Here is a 20,867-nt window from a genome sequence, read left to right as displayed (position 1 = left end):
AGTTGGATTCCAATCGATCAGAAAAGCAGTATTTTGTCACATTCTATTTCAATGTCGCTGACCTGTTGAAAACCCATTTGGCCTGTTCTTAACAGTACAGCTTAGCTGTGTGGATAGCACTTTTTCTGTGTTTTCTCACATGCTTAGCCTCCTGTTAATAAACATAAAAGTGTTCTGGTTTAATAAAAAGCTAAATAATATAACCTGAATAATATAACATGCTTTAATATTATTATATTATTTAATGTATTATATATTATATTATAAGACTTTACACAACTAAACAATATCAAATAATTGATTTATAATTTTAACAAAGTAATTTGACATTTTAAAAATGCTAATGATCAACTTACACAAAATTATATGAAATTGACAATTTTTTCATCTTATAGTTATCTTTCAATGCCAGTAAGTTTTTATTGTCCCCTTGTATTGCAGGGTATGAACAATATTACTGTAACTCAAGAGAAGAACGTTGTGTAAATCCGAAGACAAAATGGCTGCTGAAAACTTTATTGAAGCCTTACACAGGCTGAAGGAGATTCATGAGAAAGAAGTGTTAGGTGAGAACTCATTGATATTGCTTGGGTAACTTTTTCATTTCTAATAGGGGAAGGCAAAATATATTTGGAATCTACAACACAGGTAAAAACAATACAGCAAATCAGGAACATACTGTAGATATTATTTTAACAAATACAGTCTACAAATGAAAGGGACATACAGTTGACATTGAGCGCATTTCAAGTTTGAAAATAAGCATTTCTTTCATGTAATTGACAAGAGTCCATGAGCTAGTGACGTATGGGATATACAATCCTACCAGGAGGGGCAAAGTTTCCCAAACCTCAAAATGCCTATAAATACACCACACCCCCAATTCAGTTTTACAAACTTTGCCTCCTATGGAGGTGGTGAAGTAAGTTTGTGCTTGATTTTTATGATTTCTTCTATGATAAGCGCTTCTAAGCATTCTGAAGCCCAATTCTTCTCAAAGTACAGTGTTTGTCAGAGGGATGTGAAGAGAGTATTGCCTATTGATTTTATGGTTTCCCTCGCGGGAAATCTTTTCAAGGGTTCTCTGTTATCGGTCGTAGGGATTCATCTCCTACCTCCCTTTTCAGATCAACGATATACTCTTATATATATTATTACTCTGCTGATACTTTTTTAGTACTGGTTTGGCTATCTGCTATATGTGGATGGATGTCTTTCGGTAAGTATGTTTTCATTATTTAAGACACTCTCAGCTATGGTTTGGCGCTTTATGTATTAATATAAAGTTTTAAATATATGTATTTTACTTATATTTGCCATGAGTCAGGTCTATGTATATTTCCTTTTGCAGACTGTCAGTTTCAGTTTGGGAAGCATGTTTTAGGAAGTTATTTTTCTTACCTGGGGTATAGTCCTTTTTTCAAATTGACTGTTTTTCTTTAAATTTCACGGGCAAAATTAGGCTTGCGAGGTTGCAAAATGCTGTTATTTATTGCGTCATTCTTGGCGCGAGAATTTTTTTGGCACGAAGGTACGTCTTTGATGATGCAAGTTCGTCATTTCCGGCATCTTACATGATGCCAGGCTTCCTTGCACGAGGTTGCATCTGTTATGACGCGAGTTGCGTCATTTCCGGATGTTGTTGGCGCCAACAAATTTTTCAACTTCCTTTCGCGTCATGCATCAAACTTGGCGCCAAAAAATTCAGTTTATTTTTCACCCCACTTCCTATATGCCTCTTGTCTTCTATATGCTCAGAGGGCTATGCTGTTTGCATTTTTTCCCATTCCTGAACTTGCCATATAAGGAAATTGTAAATATTGCTTTAATGTTGTTGTTTTTTTTACATTTTGCAAGATGTCTCAATCTGATCCTGTCTCAGAAGCAACTGTTGGAACCCTGCTGCCTGATCACAGTTCTACCAAAGCTAAGTGTATCTGCTGTAAATTAGCTGAGATTATATCTCCAGCTGTAGTATGTAACAGTTGTCATGATAAGCTTTTGCCCACAGAAAACGTTTCCATCAGTACTAGTACAGTTTCTGTTGTTCCTTCAACATCTAATGTACATGATATCCCTGTTTATATGAAAAATGATATTGCTGATGCAGTACAGAAGGCTTTGTCTGCTATTCCGCCTTCTAATAAACGTAAAAGGTCTTTTAAAACTTCTCAAAAAATTTATGAAATTTCTAATGACCGACAACATACTGAAATATCCTCATCTGATGAGGATCTCTCTGATTCAGAAAATCCTACCTCAGACATTGACACTGAAAAATCTACTTATCTTTTCAAGATTGAGTATATTTGTTCCTTGTTGAAAGAAGTGTTGGTTACTTTTGATATTGAGGAGTCTAGTCCTCTTGATATCAAAACTAGTAAACGTTTAAATTCTGTTTATAAACCTCCTGTGGCTACTCCTGAGGTTTTTCCAGTTCCTGATGCTATTTCTGATGTGATTGCTAAGGAATAGATTAAGCCTGGTACTTCTTTCATTCCTTCTTCTAGGTTTAAAAGGTTGTACCCTTTGCCAGTGGCTAGATTAGAGTTTTGGGAAAAAGTCCCCAAAGTTGATGGGGCTATTTCTACTCTTGCCAAATGTACTACTATTCCTATGGAAGACAGTACTTCTTTTAAAGATCCTTTAGATAGGAAACTTGAATCTTATCTAAGGAAAGCTTATTTATCTTCTGGCTATATTTTCAGGTCTGCCATTTCTATGGCTGATGTTGCGGCTGCATCAACCTTTTGGTTGGATAGCTTAGCGCAACAGGAAACAGATCCTGATTTGCCTAGCATTGTTCGTTTGCTTCAACATGTTAATCATTTTATCGGTGATGATATTTTTGATATCATCTAAATTGATGTTAAATCTTTGTCTTTAGCTATTTTAGCTAGAAGAGCTTTATGGCTCAAATCTTGGAATGCTGACATGGTATCTATGTCTAGATTACTATCTCTTTCTTTCCAAGGTAACAACTTATTTGTTTCTCAGTTGGATTCAATTATTTAAACTATCAATGGAGGGAAGGGAGTTGTTTTGCCTCAGGATAAAAGATCTAAAGGTAAATCTAAAGCTTCTAATCGGTTTCGTTCTTTTCGACAGAATAAGGAACAGAAAACCAATCCTTCCCCTAAAGTATGTGGTTCCAATTGGAAACCTTCTTCAAGTTGGAATAATTCCAAGCCTTTTAAGAAACCAAAGTCAGCCCCCAAGTCTGCATGAAGGTGCGGCCCTCGATCCAGTTCAGCTGGTGGGGGGCAGATTGAAATTATTCCAAGACATTTGGGCAGATTCTGTTCAAATCAGTGGATTCAGAGTATTGTCTCTCAAGGGTATCGAATAGGATTCAGAGTAAGACCTCCTGTGAGAAGATTCTTTCTCTCTCATGTTCCAGCAAATCCGGTGAAGGCTCAGGCTTTTCTGAAATGTGTTTCAGATCTAGAGCTTTATGGGGTAATAATTCCAGTTCCATTTCAGGAACAGGGTCTGGGGTTTTATTCAAATCTATTCATTGTCCCAAAGAAAGAAAATTAATTCAGGCCAGTTGTGGATCTGAAGTTTTTGAATTATTTTGTAAGAGTCCCAACGAGGACTATTTTGCCTTTTGTTCAGCAAGGTCATTATAGAATTTACGCCATATCTTATGGTAAATCTTTCTAGTAACAGGCTTGCGAGCCTGAATCATGGTCTCAATGACCGACTCTGAAAAACCACTCAGAATTAAGCTTTCAGTCAGCTTCAGAGAAACGAGATTTGGATGAAGGAAGGGACCCTGAATCAGGAGGTCCTTCCTCAGAGGTAGTCTCCAAGGTGGGAAAGATTACTTCTCCACTAGGTCTGCAAACCAGATCCTGCGATGCCATGCAGGGGCTATTAGAATCACCAATGCCCTCTCCTATTTGATATGAGCAATGACTCATGGAAGGAGAGCAAACGGAGGAAACAAGTATGCCCATCTGAAAACCTAAGGAACCGCCAGAGCATCTATCAGAATGGCCTGCGGATCTCTTGACCTTGAACTGTACCTTGGAAGCTTGGTGTTCTGATGGGACACAATCAGATCTAACTCTGACACCCATTTGAGGACTAAGCTGGAAAACACCTCCGGATGGAGTTCCCACTCCCTGTGATGAAAAGTCTGTCTGCTCAGAAAATTTGCTTCCCAGTTGTCTAATCCTGGAATGTGGATGGCAGATAGACAGCAATTTTGGGTCTCTGCCCACTGAAGAATCCGAGTAACCTCCTTCATGGCTAAGGAACTCGGAGTTGCTCCCTGGTGATTGATGTAAGCCTCAGAGGGCATGCACATCTGGAGAGCTCTCAAATGGAATCAAGCAAAAGGAATGATATCTATGGAAGCCACCATCAGACCGATCACCTCCATACATTGAGCCACTGAAGGATGAGCGGTAGCCTGAAGAGAGAGGCAAGAGGAAATTATTTTATTCTTCCTGACCTCTGTCAGAAAAATCTTCATCAATAGAGAATCGATTATGGTCCCTAAGAACACTAATCTTGTAGCAGGGGAAAGGGAGCTTTTTTCCATATTCACATTCCATCCGTGGGAACAAAAAAACAACAACAATATCTCTGTGTGAGATTTTGCTTGCTGAAAAGATGGCACCTGTCATCCAGGGAGGGTGCCACAGCAATTCCACGAGAATAGATCACTGCCAAAAGAGCCCCCAGAACCTTTGAAAAAATTCTGGGAGTTGTGGCTAGACCAAATGGAAGGGCCACAAACTGGAAATGTTTGTACAGAAAGGCAAATCTCAGAAATCTTTGATGGTTCCTGTGAATAGGAACATGAAGATACGCATCCTTTAGGTCTATGGTTGTCATGAACTGACCCTCTTGTACTAAAGGAAGAATGGAGAGTATAATCTCCATCTTGCAGGATGGAACTTTGAGAAACTTGTTTAGACACTTCAAGTCTAGAATGGGACAGAAAGTTCCCTCTTTTTTGGGAACCACAAATAGGTTGGAGTTGAACCCGAGACCCTGTTCTGGCACTGGAACTGGAACTATCACTCCCAGGGAGGAAAGATGTTGTATACATTTCAAGCACGCCTCTCTCTTTATCTGGTCTGCAGATAATCTTGAGAGATGGAATCTGCCTCTGGGAGGAAAAGTCTTCCATTCCAATTTGTAACCCTGGGATACTATGTCCACAGTCCAGGGATCTGGGACATCTCATACCCAGGCTTGAGAGAACTGAGAAAGTCTGCCCCCCACCTGATCCGATCCCGGATCGGTGCCAAACCCTTCATGCTGATTTGGAATCAGCTGCGGGTTTCTTTGATTGTTTCCCCTAGTTTCAAGACTGGTTCAGTTTCCAAGAAGACTTGGATTGTTCCTGCTTGGAAGAAGAAGGGGAAGGCTTTCCTCTGAAGTTACGAAAGGAACACAAATTACTCTGATGTCCTTTAGGCCTATTCTTCTTATCTTGAGGTAGAAAAGATCCTTTTCCACCCGTAATATCAGAGATAATTTCTGCCAAACCGGGTCCAAACAAGGTTTTGCCCTTGTAAGGAATCGCCAGAAGCTTGACTTTAGAGGAAACCTCTGCAGACTAGGATTTCAACCATAATGCACTGCAGGCTAGAACAGCAAAACTAGAAGTTTTAGCTCTTAGTCTAACAACCTGTAAAATGACATCTGCAATAAAGGAATTGTCCAATTTAAGAGCTTTAATCCTATCTTGAATTTCATCCAAGGAAGTCTCTACTTGAAGAGAATCAGACAAGGCATAGAACCAATAAGATGACGCACTAGTCACGGTGGCAATACACACCGCAGGTTGCCATTGGATACCTTGATGAACATAAATCTTTTTCAAATAAGCCTCCAGCTTCTTGTCCATTGGATCCTTAAAAGAGTAGCTGTCCTCAAAAGGAATAGTGGTTCTCTTAGCCAGAGTGGAAATAGCCCCTTCAACTTTGGATACAGTATACCAAGGGTCTTTAATGGAGTCCTCGACAGGAAACATTTTCTTAAAAATGGGAGATGGGGAAAAAAACACCCCTGGTTTCTCCCATTCCTGTAAGATAATCTCCCTAGCACGGTCCGGCACAGGAAAAACCTCTGGAGTGGAAGGTTCATCAAAGAAACTATTAAGTTTACTAGATTTCTTAGAAATGACAACGACAGAGGTATCAGAGTCATCTAAAGTAGCTAAAACTTCCTTTAACAATACACAAAGCTTAAATCTGAAAGATACCACCTCAGTCTCAGAAGAAGGAATTATAGTGTTTGAATCTGAGATTTCACCCTCAGAAAGTCCCGATGTATCTTCCTCATCAGACTTATGAGAAAGTGCAACTTGGGAAGCAGAACTGAGGACAGGCACCTTACTTTCTGAATTTCTAGATTTCCTCTTGCGTTTTCCCTGTAATCTGGGAATGGCAGATAATGCCGCAGATATCGCTGAAGATACCTGGGCAGCAATTTCTGCTTTTAAATAAACTCCACTAAGAGTTATAGAGGAAGCACAGGGCACTGCATGTGATGCCATTGAGGCTTGGGACGCAGCAGGAGAAAGCTGAAGTATTATTTTAACAGCATCATCCTAAGAGACATTAGGCTCAAAATTGTTACCTTTATTTTGCAAGGTTTTCTTGACACATGAAGAACAAAATTGCATAGGAGCTGCAATTTGTGCATCTAAACATAATAAGCATGAATTCATAAGAGCAGGCTCTTGCTCCATATCAGACCCGTTGTGAAACAGTAAATAAACTTGTACAGATAAGTTTCAAAGATTTTAATATTCAATTAAAACAAGTCAAGAAAAAATACACTTTAAATGTTATCCCAAATTAGTATCGATCCCCAGCTAAAATTATGTGAGAAAAGTTAAGAAAAAACATTTAATAAACATTGAATAAACCCTAACCCTCAGGCAACCCCACACCTCAATTACTGAGGTGCCTTACCGCTACCAATTAAGACCGGATCACCCAGAAATGGAGAAAAACAACTTTTTCCTCAGAAACATTATGAAGTAAAGCCGGTCATGTGACCGCATCTGCTGAGCTCAAATTACTGCTGCGACACAGAAAGGCACTACTTCCTGGTACACTGAATACCAGAAATAACCGTTTTTTCAAACCTGACGGTTTAAAATGTTGCATTGTTTTATTTTAAAGCAAAGGGGAAATTAATAAGCTGCTGAAATAGAAAATGCAGACTTACTTTCAGTTTAAACTTGTATTGTTTTATCAAGTAATTATGTGTCAGGAAAAAAAGCCTAATAAAAACAATTTAACCTTTCTTTTTAAAAGAGTTTAAATGTTAATCTCACACATGCTACAGTGCCTGCTTCATGCCCCAGTGTAACCCATACAACAGGATTATCTATGTCCCAATAAATAAGCAGTGCTTTTAATTTGTTATGTGCATGGTCTCCCCAACTGGAAGAAAAAGCACTTACCTGCCCAGCTGTCCGGCATCTAGACAGTTACAAGATATGAGAAGACACAGTTCTTCACAGAGACCTTTGAAAAAGAAAGAACAGAGTAGCCAACTCTGGCTTTCTAAACTAGGGCAGCAATTGTTAGGAAAACGCAGTAAGTTCCTAACTGCTTTAAAGCCACCACTACCCGACTGCAAGGAATGACGTGGAATACGGCTATACCCCAAAACTTGCTTGTAGATTAAATCAAAATTTTTCTTCAGACACCTAAACTTCACCTCCTCCATGCACCAAAGGCAAATTTAACTGTGGTGCTCCTTGCCTCCTCCTGCTGGCCAGCAGTGATAATCCCAACAGTAATTAAGAAAAAGTACATATTCCATTCTCCATGGAGAGGCTACTGCTCAAATTGTCTGAACAGGCTACATACCCCACAGTGATTGCTTAGAGCAGTGAATAAAATAATCTACAGCTGTCCATAATTGGCCACAATCACGGAGAGAGAAAACACTTACCATGCTGTTAGCAAAGAGTTATAGACAATTAACAAACACCTAGATTACAAGTTTTGCGTTCGTGTTTTAACGCTGAAAAAATGGTTATTTCAACGTTAAAACAGCACCGCAGCCATTACAAGTCTTGTCGGTATAGCTGTACCGCAAGCCTTTTAGCCTGTAACACAATGTCAGTCCCGCACATGTAAAAATTATGTTTTTTCATGGAACTTCCATAGTGCAGCCATTACGAGTTTTGTGGTGAGGCTAAAAATCTTGCGTTCCAGCCTATCCCGACAAGATCCATTTCGCAATCTGAGAGCAGTAGTTATGAGTTTTACCCTACAAAACTGTTACATAAAACTAATAACTAAAGTGTTACAAAGTACACTAAACACCCATAAACTACCTATTAACCCCTAAACCAAGGCCCTCCCACATCGCAAATACTATATTAAAGTTATTAACCCCTAATCTGCCGCTCCCGACATCGCCGCCACTAATAAAAATTATTATCCCCTATTCCGTCGCTCCCCGACATCGCTGCCACTATACTAAAGTTATTAACCCCTTAACCGCCGCCCTCCCGCATCGCAAACACTATTTAAATATTATTAACCCCTACTCTGCCGTCCGCTCACATCGCCCCCACTATACTAAAGTTATTAAGCCCTACACTGCCGCCACTATAATAAACCTATTAACCCCTAAACCGAAAGCCCCCCACAACGAAATATACTAAATTAAACTATTAACCCCTAAACCGAAAGACCCCCAAATCGCAATAAACTAATTTAAACTAGTAACCCATAAACCTAACGCCCCCTAACTTTATATTAAAATTAATTAAAACTTACCTGTCAAATTAATTAAAACTTACCTGTCAAATTAAAAAAAATAAGTTTAAACTAACAATTAAACTAATATAACTATTAAACTAAAATTAAACTAACTACCAATTAAATAAACTAAATTACATATTAAAAAATTCTAACACTACTATAAAAATTACAAACTACCTAATTACAAAAAATAAAAAAATTCTAAATTACAAAAAATAACAAATACTAAATTCCGAAAAATAACAAATGAAATTATCAAAAATAATAAAGAATTACACATAATTAGCCTACAATAAACTAGGAATTGCCCTATATTAAACAGCTATTTTACCTGTAAAAAAATACAAAGACCCATTCAACAGTAAATCCCACCACCCAACCAACCCCCCAAAATAAAAAACCTAACTAACAAAAACCTAAGCTATCCATTGCCCTGAAAAGGGCATTTGTATGGGCATTGCCCTTAAAAGGGCATTTAGCTCTTTTGCATTGCCCTGAAAAGGGCATTTAGCTCGTTTACGAAAAGTCCAAACCCTAAACTAAAAAACAAAACCCACTTAAAGGGACATAATACTCATATGCTAAATCACTTGAAACTGATGCAGTATAACTGTAAAAACCTGACAGGAAAATATCAGCTGAGCATCTCTATGTAAAAAAGGAAGATATTTTACCTCACAATTTCCTCAGCTCAGCAGAGTAAGTTCTGTGTAAAAAGTTATACTCACTGTAAAAAATAAAAAAAAATGAAGAAATGAACAGCAGCAAATCGGCATCAGCAGTGCAGAGGTCATGAACTCTTTTACTGTGATCTCATGAGATTTCACTTAAAGGGACAGTATACTGTAAAATAGTTTTTTTCCTTAATGTGTTTACAATTGCTTTTTTTTACCAACTGCAGAGTAAAAAATGTATGAAAAATAGCTTTTTAAGGTTTATTTGTGTATTTTAAAGCTCTGATTTGTGTTTTGAAGCCACAACCTAATAAAATGGGTTGAGCTTGTAGGTATAATCAGATCTCATTACTGTATCACATTGTGTACATATACCTGCTTCTTTATCTTATATCTGTCTATAAAACAATCACCAGTACTTGGAGAGAACAATGGAAAATCAACATTTTATTACCTTATCTCTGCTATATCCCACTGGGAGTGTAATTTCTTCTGCTGGCTGTGTTTACAAAGCTTATCTATAGCTTGGACCTGCGGCCACAAACTTTCAGAATAGGTGGGGATACCACATGCTAAATCAACTATTTCAAATGCAAATGTAAGGTAAAGGAGCTACTTGTAAACAATTTAATACACTCCAGCAGGTAAAGTGGATCATTGGGAACAAATTAAAGGGGAGACATTTTTTGAGTAAACTGTCCCTTTAACTCTCATGATATTTCATTGTAAACTTCCTTACACTGAATAGGGAAATAATATGAGAGTGCATGAGGCTCAACCCTTCGGCTGTCCCAGGACAGACATTCTGATATGCTGCTTAGAAGTCCTTTACAATGGAATGTGGCTACTGAGAAACTTTTGAGGTAAAATATCTTTCTTTTTTACATAGAGATGTTCAGGTGATATTTTCTAGTCAGCTTTTTACAGCTATACTGCATCACTTTCAAGTGTTTAAACATTTGGGTATCATGGCCCTTTAAAGGATCTTCATCCAGGTGGCAGGTGGCTCCATCTTCATCCAGGCGGCTCCATTTTCATCCCGGCGGCGTCTTCTATCTTCATCCCGGCGGCGCGGAGCAGATCCATCCTGAAGACATCTGGCGCAGAGCATCCTCTTTATACGGTCGCCGCCGTACACTGCATCTTCAGTGCAAGGTACGCGATTCAAAATGGCGTCCCTTGCATTCCTATGGGCTGATTTGATTTTGGAAATTCAAATCAGCCAATAGGATGAGAGCTACTGAAATTCTATTGGCTATTCAAATCAGCCAATAGAATTTCAGTAGCTCTCATCCTATTAGCTGATTTGAATTTCCTTTTAAGGGCCCTTGGTAGTTTATTATAGATTAGGCTTTTTTATTTTGGGGTGTTTTTTTTTTGTTTTTTTTTAAACAGGGTATTAGAATAGGAATAATTTTTATTGTTTTGGATAATTTTGTTTGTTATTTTTTGTAATCGTAGGTTATTTTATTTTTTGTAATTTTAGTGTTTTTTTTATTTGTAATGTTAGGTTTTAGTGTAAGCCAGCTTAGGTTTTATTTCACAGGTAAGTTTGTATTTATTTTAACTAGGTAGTTATTAAATAGTTAATAACTATTTAGTAACTAGTCTACCTAGTTAAAATAAATACAAACTTACCTGTGAAATAAAAATAAAACCTAAGCTAGCTACAATATAACTATTAGTTATTTTGTAGCTAGCTTAGGTTTTATTTCACAGGTAAGTATGTATTTAGTTTTAAATAGGTATTATTTAGTTAATAATTGTAACTTTAATTTAGCTCTATTTTAATTATGTTAAAGTTAGGGGGTGTTAGGGTTAGGGTTATGTTAGGGTTAGGTTTAGGGGTTGATATAGTTTAATTTAGGTTGTTGCGATGTGGGGGGCTGGCAGTTTAGGGGTTAATAGATTTATTTAGTGGTAGTGATGTGGGAGGCCAGAGGTTTAGGGGTTAATAGCTTTATTTAGTGGTGGTGATGTCGGGGAGCGGCAGAATAGGGGTTAATAGATTTATTATAGTGTGGGCGATGTTGGGGTGCAGGGAAATAGGGGTTAATAACTTTAGTATAGTGGTGACGATATCAAGAGCAGCAGATTAGGGGTTAATAGCTTTATTTAGGTGGCAGTGATATCGGGAGCGGCAGATTAGGGGTTAATAACATTATGTAGGTGCCAGCAGATTAGAGGTGTTTAGACTTAGGGTTTATGTTAGGGTGTTTGGTTTAAACATAACTTTTTTTCCCCATAGACATCAATGGGGCTGCGTTACGGAGCATTTCATTCCGCGCTTCAGGTGTTAGTTTTTTTTCTGACACCTTCTCCCCATTGATGTCTGTGGGGAAAGCATGCACAAGCACGTCAAAATAGCGCTTGAATTGTGTGCGGTATGGAGTTCAACGCAACCATATCGCACACACAAGCCGGCTGTTTGAAAACTTGTAATGGCTGCGCTAGAGGGGGTGAAATAACGCAACTTTTGTTGCGTTTATTAAATTCTCTATAGCGCGCATATCTTGTAATCTACCTGATAGTGACTATTTTAAATGCCTTTAAACTATGTATTTTGTATACTTTCCTGGCACAGGATTATATGTGTGACATAGAAATAATTTCCCAATACAAGCAATTAACTTCCTGCTCCTACACTATTCAAACACAAATTTCTGCAGATTTGCAAACTGTAGCTTTACAATGAAAGAAATCTCCACTTAGAGAAATAAAGGAAACTACAGCAGAATAAAGAGTCATACTGCATAGGAAAGATGCAAAATATACTTGAACCACACAGAAAGAAGCAGAACATACCAGCATAATTCAGTAATTACCATTCTCCTGTCTACATACAGCCTGTTTCTAACAGGTAAACAACAGGTATAGAACAATAGAAAACCACAAGTGCTGCATAATAATTAAATAGAGATAAAAGTGAAAACAAATTGTGCTTATGAGTAAGACCATTTTATAATTGCGCTGCTGCTTGCAAAATAACTGCAAAGGGGTTAAACAGCAATGCACTGCTTGGAGCCAGCAGAACACATATTCAGCTAGATGACGAGTTTTGATCGCTATAGGGATTTTAACGACCGCCACAAAAGCGGCGTTATTTCACCTCCCTATAGCGCTGCTATTACAGGTTTAAAAAAGCAGGCTTGTGCGGGCAATATGGTGGCATTGAGCTCCATACCGCACCAAAATCAAGCGCTGCTTTGACGTGCTTGTGCATGATTTCCCCATAGACATCAATGGGGAGAGGCGGGAAAAAAAATAATAAACACCTGTGATTGCGGAATGAAAAGCTCCGTAACGCAGCCCGATTGATGTCTATGGGGAAAGAAAATGTTACGTTTAAACTTAACACCATAACATAAACCCGAGTCTAAACACCCCTAATCTGCTGCCCCCGACATCGACGCTACCTACATACAGTTATTAACCCTTAATCTGCAGCCCCCGATATCGCCGCCACCTACATACAGTTATTAACCCCTAATCTGACGCCCCCGATATCGCCGCCACCTACATATAGTTATTAATCTCTAATCTGCCACCCCAACATCGCCGCCACCTACATAAAACTATTAACCCCTAATCTGCCGCTTCCAATGTCGCCGCCACTATACTTAAGTTATTAACCCCTAAACCTCTGGCCTCCCACATCACTACCACTAAATAAATCCATTAACCCCTAACCTAACACTAACCCTAATGTAACCCTAACACCCCCTAACTTTAACATAATTAAAATACAGCTAAACTAAAGTTACAATTATTAACTAAATAATACAAATGTAAAACTAAATACAATCTTACCTGAGAAATAAAACCTAAGCTAGCTACAACATAACTAATAGTTATTTTTATTTCACAGGTAAGTTTGTATTTATTTTAACTAGGTAGACTAGTTACTAAATAGTTATTAACTATTTAATAACTACCTAGTTAAAATAAATACAAACTTACCTGTCAAATAAAACCTAATTTGCCTTACACTGAAACCTAACTTTACAAAAAAAATAAACACTAAAATTACTAAAAATAAAAATAACTAAATTACATATAAAAAAGCAAACACTAAATTACAAATGGATGAGGACTTCGCCGGCTGGATGGATCCTTCAAGCGGGACATCAAGAACTGTAAGTGGATCGTCGGGGTTAGTGTTAGGTTTTTTTAAGGGTTTTTTGGGTGGGTTTTATTTTTAGTTTAGGGTCTGGGCATGTAAAAGAGCTAAATGCCCTTTTAAGGGCAATGCCCAAACAAATCCCCTTTTTTAGGGCAATTGGGAGCTTAGGTTTTTTTAGATAGTTATTTTATTTGGGGGGGTTGGTTGTGGGGGTGGTGGGTTTTACTGTTGGGGGGGTGTTTGTATTTTTTTTACAGGTAAAAGAGCTGATGTCTTTGGGGCAATGCCCCACAAAATGCCCTTTTAAGGGCCATTGGTAGTTTATTGTAGGATAGGGTTTTTTAATGGGGGGGGGCATTTTTATTTTGACAGGGCTATTAGATTAGGTGTAATTTTTTTTTATTTTTGATAATTTGTTTCTTATTTTTCGTAATTTAATGTTTTTTTTGTAATTTAGTTATTTTATTTTTTTGTAATTAGATACTTTTTGTAATTTTTAGAGTAGTGTTAGGATTTTTTAATGTGTAGTTTAGTTTAATTTAATTGGTAGTTAGTTTAATTGTAGTTTAATAATTATCTTAGTTTAATTGTTAGTTTAAAATTAATTTATTTAATTTGACAGGTAGGTTTTAATTTAATTTAAGATAGGGAAATTGTAATTTTAATATAAAGTTAGGGGGGCGTTAAGTTTAGGGGTTAATAGTTTATTTTAGTATATTTCGTTGGGGGGGGGGCTTTCGGTTTAGGTTTTAATAGTTTATTTAAAGGGACAGTCAAGTCCAAAAAAAACTTTCATTTTTCAAATAGGGCATGTAATTTTAAACTACTTTCCAATTTACTTTTATCAACAATTTTGCTTTGTTTTCTTGGTATTCTAGTTGAAAGCAAACCTAGGAAGGCACATATGATAATTTATAAGCCCTTGAAGGCCGCCTCTATTGTATTTACTTATCACAGCAGGGGAGAGCTAGCTCTTGTAGGCCATATAGATAGCATTGTGATCACGCCCGTGGCTAGTGGCAGACACTGCACTAATTGGCTAAAATGCAAGTCAATAGATAATAACTAAAAGTCATGTGATTAGGGGCGGTCAGAAGATGCTTAGATGCAAGTTAGTCACAGAAGTAAAAAGTGTATTAATATAACAGTGTTGGTTTTGCAAAACTGGGGAATGGGTAATAAAGGGATTATCTATCTTTTTAAACAATAAAAATTCTGGTGTTGACTGTCCCTTTAAGTATATTTTGTTGTGGGAGGCTTGCGGTTTAGGGGTTAAAAGGTTTATTATAGCGGCAGTGTGGGTGGATGGCAGATAAGGTTTTAATTATATTTAAATAGTGTTTGCGATGCGGGAGGGCGACGGTTTAGGGGTTAATATTATAGTGGCGACGATGTTGGGAGCAGCGGAATAGGGGTTAATACATTTTAATAGTGGTGGCGATGTCCGGAGCAGCAGATTAGGGGTTAATAACTTTATTATAGTGTTTGCGATGCGGGAGGGCCTCGGTTTAGGGGTTAATAGGTAGTTTATGAGTGTTAGTGTACTTTGTAACACTTTAGTTATGAGTTTTATGTTACAGCTTTGTAGCGTAAAACTCATAACTGCTGACTTTAGATGGTGGTACAGATCTTGTGGTTATAGAGTGTACTGCTCACTTTTTGGCCTCACAGGCAAACTCGTAATACCGGCGCTATGGGAGTCCCATTGAAAAAGGACTTTTTTAAAAGTGCGGTACTGACGTTGCGTGACAGGCTAAAAAGTGTGCGGTACACCTATACCGACAAGACTTGTAATAGCAGCGCTAGGGAGAATGAAGCGTTATGGGCCATAACGATGCTATTTGACTCATAACGCAAAACTTGTAATCTAGCTGATTGTGAGCCAATACTAAGAGAACAAAGTCAATTTGATAATATAATTAATTTGAAAAGTCTAATAAAATTCCATGCTCTATCTGAACCATGAATGTTTAGTTTTGACTATAATGCCAAATTTAATTTGATGCTAATTTCAACATAACACACACAAATGATTATTTTATTTAATTAAAATAAATAAAATAAACATTTTTAGTATCAAACCAACAGTATTGAATACAATAATAAAATAGGTTAACTTAAAAATAGCCAGGATAAAAGTATTTACAGAAAAGATTATACTAGAATAAAGGTCAATATTTCAAGTTTGAGTTGGTCTACAAGAAAGATGGGCTTTGCCATTAGCCTTAGTTAACAGTATGGGAGTTACAGGTCATTCAGAAAACCTCTTACAGAATTAGATGGTTCCAAAGGTTAAACTGGGACCAAAATTAGGCCCAGGTAGCAGAGTAAACCCCCTGCCTTGCAATGTGTTATTTGACTATAAATAAAAATGACAAATATAATGTTAATGTACTAGTTTGATTGATAATAACATTCAAATTTTTCAGCACCCTACCACCACTGTATTTAGTTACCTTGTTCAAATTAAATAGTAAAATAAAAATATATAATGAAAATATATCCATTGTATAAATTGCTCAATTTTAATGAAAAAAAAACAGGAAAAAAATCGGAGGAAGTGCAGTCAGTGAGCATTAAGAGAAAGTGCAGTCAGTGAGCATTAAGAGGAAGTGCAGTCAGTGAGCATTAGTAGGAAGTGCAGTCAGTGAGCATTAAGAGGAAGTGCAGTCAGTGGGATTAGGAGGAAGTGCAGTCAGTGAGCATTAAGAGGAAGTGCAGTCAGTGAGCATTAGGAGGAAGTGCAGTCAGTGAGCATTAGGAGGAAGTGCAGTCAGTGAGCATTAGGAGGAAGTGCAGTCAGTGAGCATTAGGTGGAAGTACAGTCAGTGAGCATTAGGTGAAAGTGCAGTCAGTGAGAATTAGGTGGAAGTACAGTCAGTGAGCATTAGGTGGAAATGCGGTCAGTGAGCATTAGGTGGAAGTGCAGTCAGTGAGCATTAGGTGGAAGTGCAGTCAGTGAGCATTAGTTGGAAGTACAGTCAGTGAGCATTAGGTGGAAGTGCAGTCAGTGAGCATTAGGAGGAAGTGCAGTCAGTGAGCATTAGGAGGAAGTGCAGTCAGTGAGCATTAGGAGGAAGTGCAGTCAGTGAGCATTAGGAGGAAGTGCAGTCAGTGAGCATTAGGAGGAAGTGCAGTCAGTGAGCATTAGATGGAAGTGCAGTCAGTGAGCATTAGGAGGAAGTGCAGTCAGTGAGCATTAAGAGGAAGTGCAGTCAGTGACAAAGCTTCAAATAATATTGCAAAACACTGCTGCCATACAGTACTAAAGACACGTGCACACTCCTGAGCTCTTATGAGCCTACCTAGTTTTACTCTTCAATAAAAGATACCAAGAGTACACAGCAAATTTGATAATAGAAGTAAATTGTAAAATTGTTTATAATTGCAGGCTCTATCTGAATCATGAAAGTTTAATTTTGACTTTACTGTCCCTTTAATTTAAACCAAGGACCTGTATGGTATGGAGCCTAGAGGCTGAGGCCCAATTCTAAAAAGATCCCTCGGCTACAAAAGTGCACAATGAAAATCACACAAAACGAATAATTGAGCCATTCACACAAAAATATGCAGGAAAAAATTGTATTGTTAAGGTGCATCAAAAATTGTAACAACATTTTTCACCAAAAATCATATTTTATAGAAAGAAAAAGAAAAATTGTACGTAAATTACACCAGAAAAAATCGTATTTATTATGCACAGCGTAAATCCCAATTTAAGTACACTGGATGTGCAGCGTAATTCCATAAACATTTCCGCACTACAGTTCTCTCTATTTTTTCTCGCAAGTTAAAAAGTGGCGACTTTTCACCAAAATACTTTAAACATTAATCATTCTGAAAGGTAAACCTATGCATTTGAAAATTACAGTGAATTTAAAGGGACAGTCAACACCAGATTTTTTTGTGGTTTAAAAAGATATATAATCTTTTTATTACCCATTCCCCAGTTTTGCATAACCAACACAGTTATATTCATACTGGTTGATAAGACTGCCCAGAGGGCAGTGTGTGTTAAAAATTAACCCCCCCACCCCCAGCTACAAAAAATAAAAAAGTAAAAATACAGAAAAAAAACAAAGATATCCAAAATAATAAAATTAAACCTAAACTAATATCCGAATAAAATTAAAAAATCCCCCCCAAATAAAAACACCCCCTAATCTAATACTAAACTACCAATAGCCCTTATAAGGGCTTTTTGAAGGGCATTGCCCTAAAGAAATCAGCTCTTTTACATTTAAAATAAACAAAGTAAAACCCCCCACCCACCAAACCCCCCAAAATAAAAAAAAATAAAACTAATAAACCTAAACTACCTTGTATGGGCACTTAAAAGGGCATTCAGCTCTTTTGGAATTTACCCCCAAAAAACCCTAACCTAAAAAAACAAACCCCCCCAAAAAAATAAAACTAACACTAAAGCCCCAAATAGGTACTCACGGTTTTAGAAGTCCGTCAGAGAAGGTCTTCTTCCAGGCAGGTTTATTATCTTCATCCACAGTGAAGGCGGCGTGGAGTGGAGATCCGGAGCGGTCTTCCTAGATGTGGCGATCCTCGGCGGTGGTCATCTGTGGCGGCGGCGGTGGTCCTCGGCGGCAGCAGTCTATGGCGGCGGCGTTGGTCCTCGGCGGCATGGAGGCTCCTCTTCATCCGATGTCCATGGTATACTAAATATTGAATGCAAGGTACTTGTACTGCAATCAATTTGGGGTACCTTGCATTCCTATTGGCTGAATGTTTCAAAACAGCCAATAGGATTAGAGCTACTAAAATCCTATAGGCTGTTCAAATCAGCCTATAAGATTTCAGTAGCTCTCATCCTATTGGCTGCTGAATTTTTCAAAACAGCCAATAGGATAAGAGCTACTGAAATCCTATTGGCTGTTCAAATCAGCCAATAAGATTCCAGTAGCTCTCATCCAATTGGCCGATTTTGAAAATGACAGCCAATAAGAATTCAAGGTACCCCAATAAATATAGGGTACCTTGAATTCAATCCTCAGTGTGCGGCGGACGATCGCATGAAGAGAAACTTGCACGCCTTTGCCGAGGACCACCGCAGCCGAGGAGCGCCACCCCCGCCGATGGCTGTTGCCGAGGATCGCCACTTCTGAGAAGACCACTCCAGACCACTCCAGACCTATTTTTTTGCGTTGTGGGGGTTGGCGGTGTAGGAGTTAATAGGTAAATTAGGTTTAATGCGTTGTGGGGGTTGGCGGATTAGGGGTTAATAGATGTATTAGGTAGTTTGCGATGTTGGGGTTTGCGGAATTAGGGGTTAATAATTGTATTAGGTAGTTGTTTTTTTTTTCTTAATACTTTGTGTGGGCCGTTAGTTTATTTTTTTCTTAATACTTAGTACGGGCGGTTATTATTTACTTATTCCGGGCGCTTATTATTTTTTTTAATACTTATTGCGTGCGGTTAGGGTTTTTTTTAATGCTTATTGCGGGCGTTTTTTTTTTTTTTTTTTTAAATGCTCCGTTTGCCTTTGCTGCATCCCGGTGAATTCCGAAAATGGATTCTTTCACCACCCTGATATTTTCGGAATCCACCTGGTGAAATTTTTTGGCTGCACACGCATCCAACATTTTGTAGGCTGCCTCGCGCTGCCAACATTCTTTTGAGGATGCGTGCGCAACTGGCGACACCAACGGATGCGTTACAAACATGATTATAGTATAGATACTTTTTACCTCTGTGATTACCTTGTATCTAAGTCTCTGCAAACTGCCCCCTTATTTCAGTTCTTTTGACAGACTTGCATTTAAGTCAATCAGTGCTGACTCCTAGGTAACTTCACGTGCGTGAGCTCAATGTTATCTATATGACAGATATAAACTAACGCCCTCTAGTGGTGAAACTGTCAAAATGCATTCAGATTAGAGGTGCCCTTCAAGATCTAAGAAATTAGGATATGAGCCTACCTAGGTTTAGCTTACAACTAAGAATACCAAGAGAACAAAGCAAAATTGGTGATAAAAGTAAAATGGAAAGTTGTTTAAAATGATTTGAATCATGAAAGTTTATTTTGGACTTGAACCTTTAAAGGGACAGTCTAGTATAAATTAAACTTTCATTATTCAGATAGGACTTTTAATTTTAATCAACTTTCCAATTTACTTTTATCATCAAATTTGCTTTTTTCTCTTGGTATTCTTAGTTTAAACTAAACATAGGTAGGCTCATATGCTAATTTCTAAGCCTTTGAGGGCTGCCTCTTATCACATGCTTTTTAAATCTCTTTTCAACACAAAGAGACAGAAAGTACACGTGGGCCATATAGATAACACTGTGTTCAGGAACAGGGGGTAATTTAAGATTTAGCACAAAACAATGCTAAATTTAAGACAATAGATAATAAACAGTCACAGTCATGTGATCAGGGGGCTGGAAGAAGGTTCCTAGATACAAGGTGATCACAGAGGTAAAAAGTATATTAATATAACTGTGTTGGTTGTGCAAAACTGGGGAATGGGTAATAAAGGGATTATCTATCTTTTAAAACAATAACAATTCTATGGTAGACTGTCCCTTTAAGTTAGAGTGCACTGAAAACAGCGTAATTTGATTTGCATTGGGCATAATATTCATGTTTTAAAACACACCGGTTTCCCGCACTGTACTTCGCCCTCCTTTGTGAATTTTGACCTAGCAGAAAGCTCTCATTAGTATGGGAGACATCTTGCCACTCACAGGGACAGCCCCTTTGGGCATTTATATGAAATAGGGTAAAGAAAGGGAAAGCAGTAGAATAGAGAGTACAATCCGACTCCCTGCCAGATTACAAGTTGAGCGCTAAATATCACTTTCTTGAAAGCAATATTTGTGCTTCACTGAGTAATACCTAGACATGTGCATGGCGAAAAAATTTGGTTAGTTCGGTTCAGAACTTCAGAACAATTCGGATTTTTTAGAATTTCCGTTCAGATCGATTCGAATTAGGGAAAAATTTGAATCAATTCGGTTCGGATTCATTTCGGATTCATTCGGATTCGAATAAATTCGTCTGGATTCGGTTCGATTCGGTTCGGAAATTCGGTAAGTGTTAGGTGGGATGTGCTGTGTATTAGACTAGTATTATGTACTGTATATTAGGTGTAACCCATAGCAGAGTGATATAACCTAATATACAGTACAATACTAGTGTAATCCATGGCCATCCGAATCTACCGAATAAATCCGAATAAATCCGAACTAATTCGGATTTATTCGGTAGATTCGGCACTATTTTAATTCAGAAATTCGAATCGATCCGAATCCCGAATTTTACGAATTCGGACGAATTTCCGAATCGATCCGAAACGAATC

At 37.9% G+C, this 20,867-nt stretch overlaps 1 protein-coding gene across 1 annotated transcript in view; it reads left to right on the top strand.

Moving 5' to 3' along the window:
• RBBP8NL (RBBP8 N-terminal like) overlaps nt 1-20,867 on the top strand; it is a 143,148-nt gene that overhangs the window by 41,130 nt on the left and 81,151 nt on the right. The window contains exon 2 of the mRNA XM_053707366.1: nt 442-566. Coding sequence (XP_053563341.1) covers nt 500-566 — 67 coding nt within the window. The 5' untranslated portion in view covers nt 442-499. The remainder of the gene's footprint in view (nt 1-441; nt 567-20,867) is intronic.

This window comes from Bombina bombina, chromosome 1 (genome assembly GCF_027579735.1).
Source record: "Bombina bombina isolate aBomBom1 chromosome 1, aBomBom1.pri, whole genome shotgun sequence".
NCBI classification, from domain to species: Eukaryota; Metazoa; Chordata; class Amphibia; order Anura; family Bombinatoridae; genus Bombina; species Bombina bombina.
The sequence above is the reverse complement of the archived record's forward strand: the minus strand, read 5'-3'. Positions and strand labels throughout refer to the sequence as shown.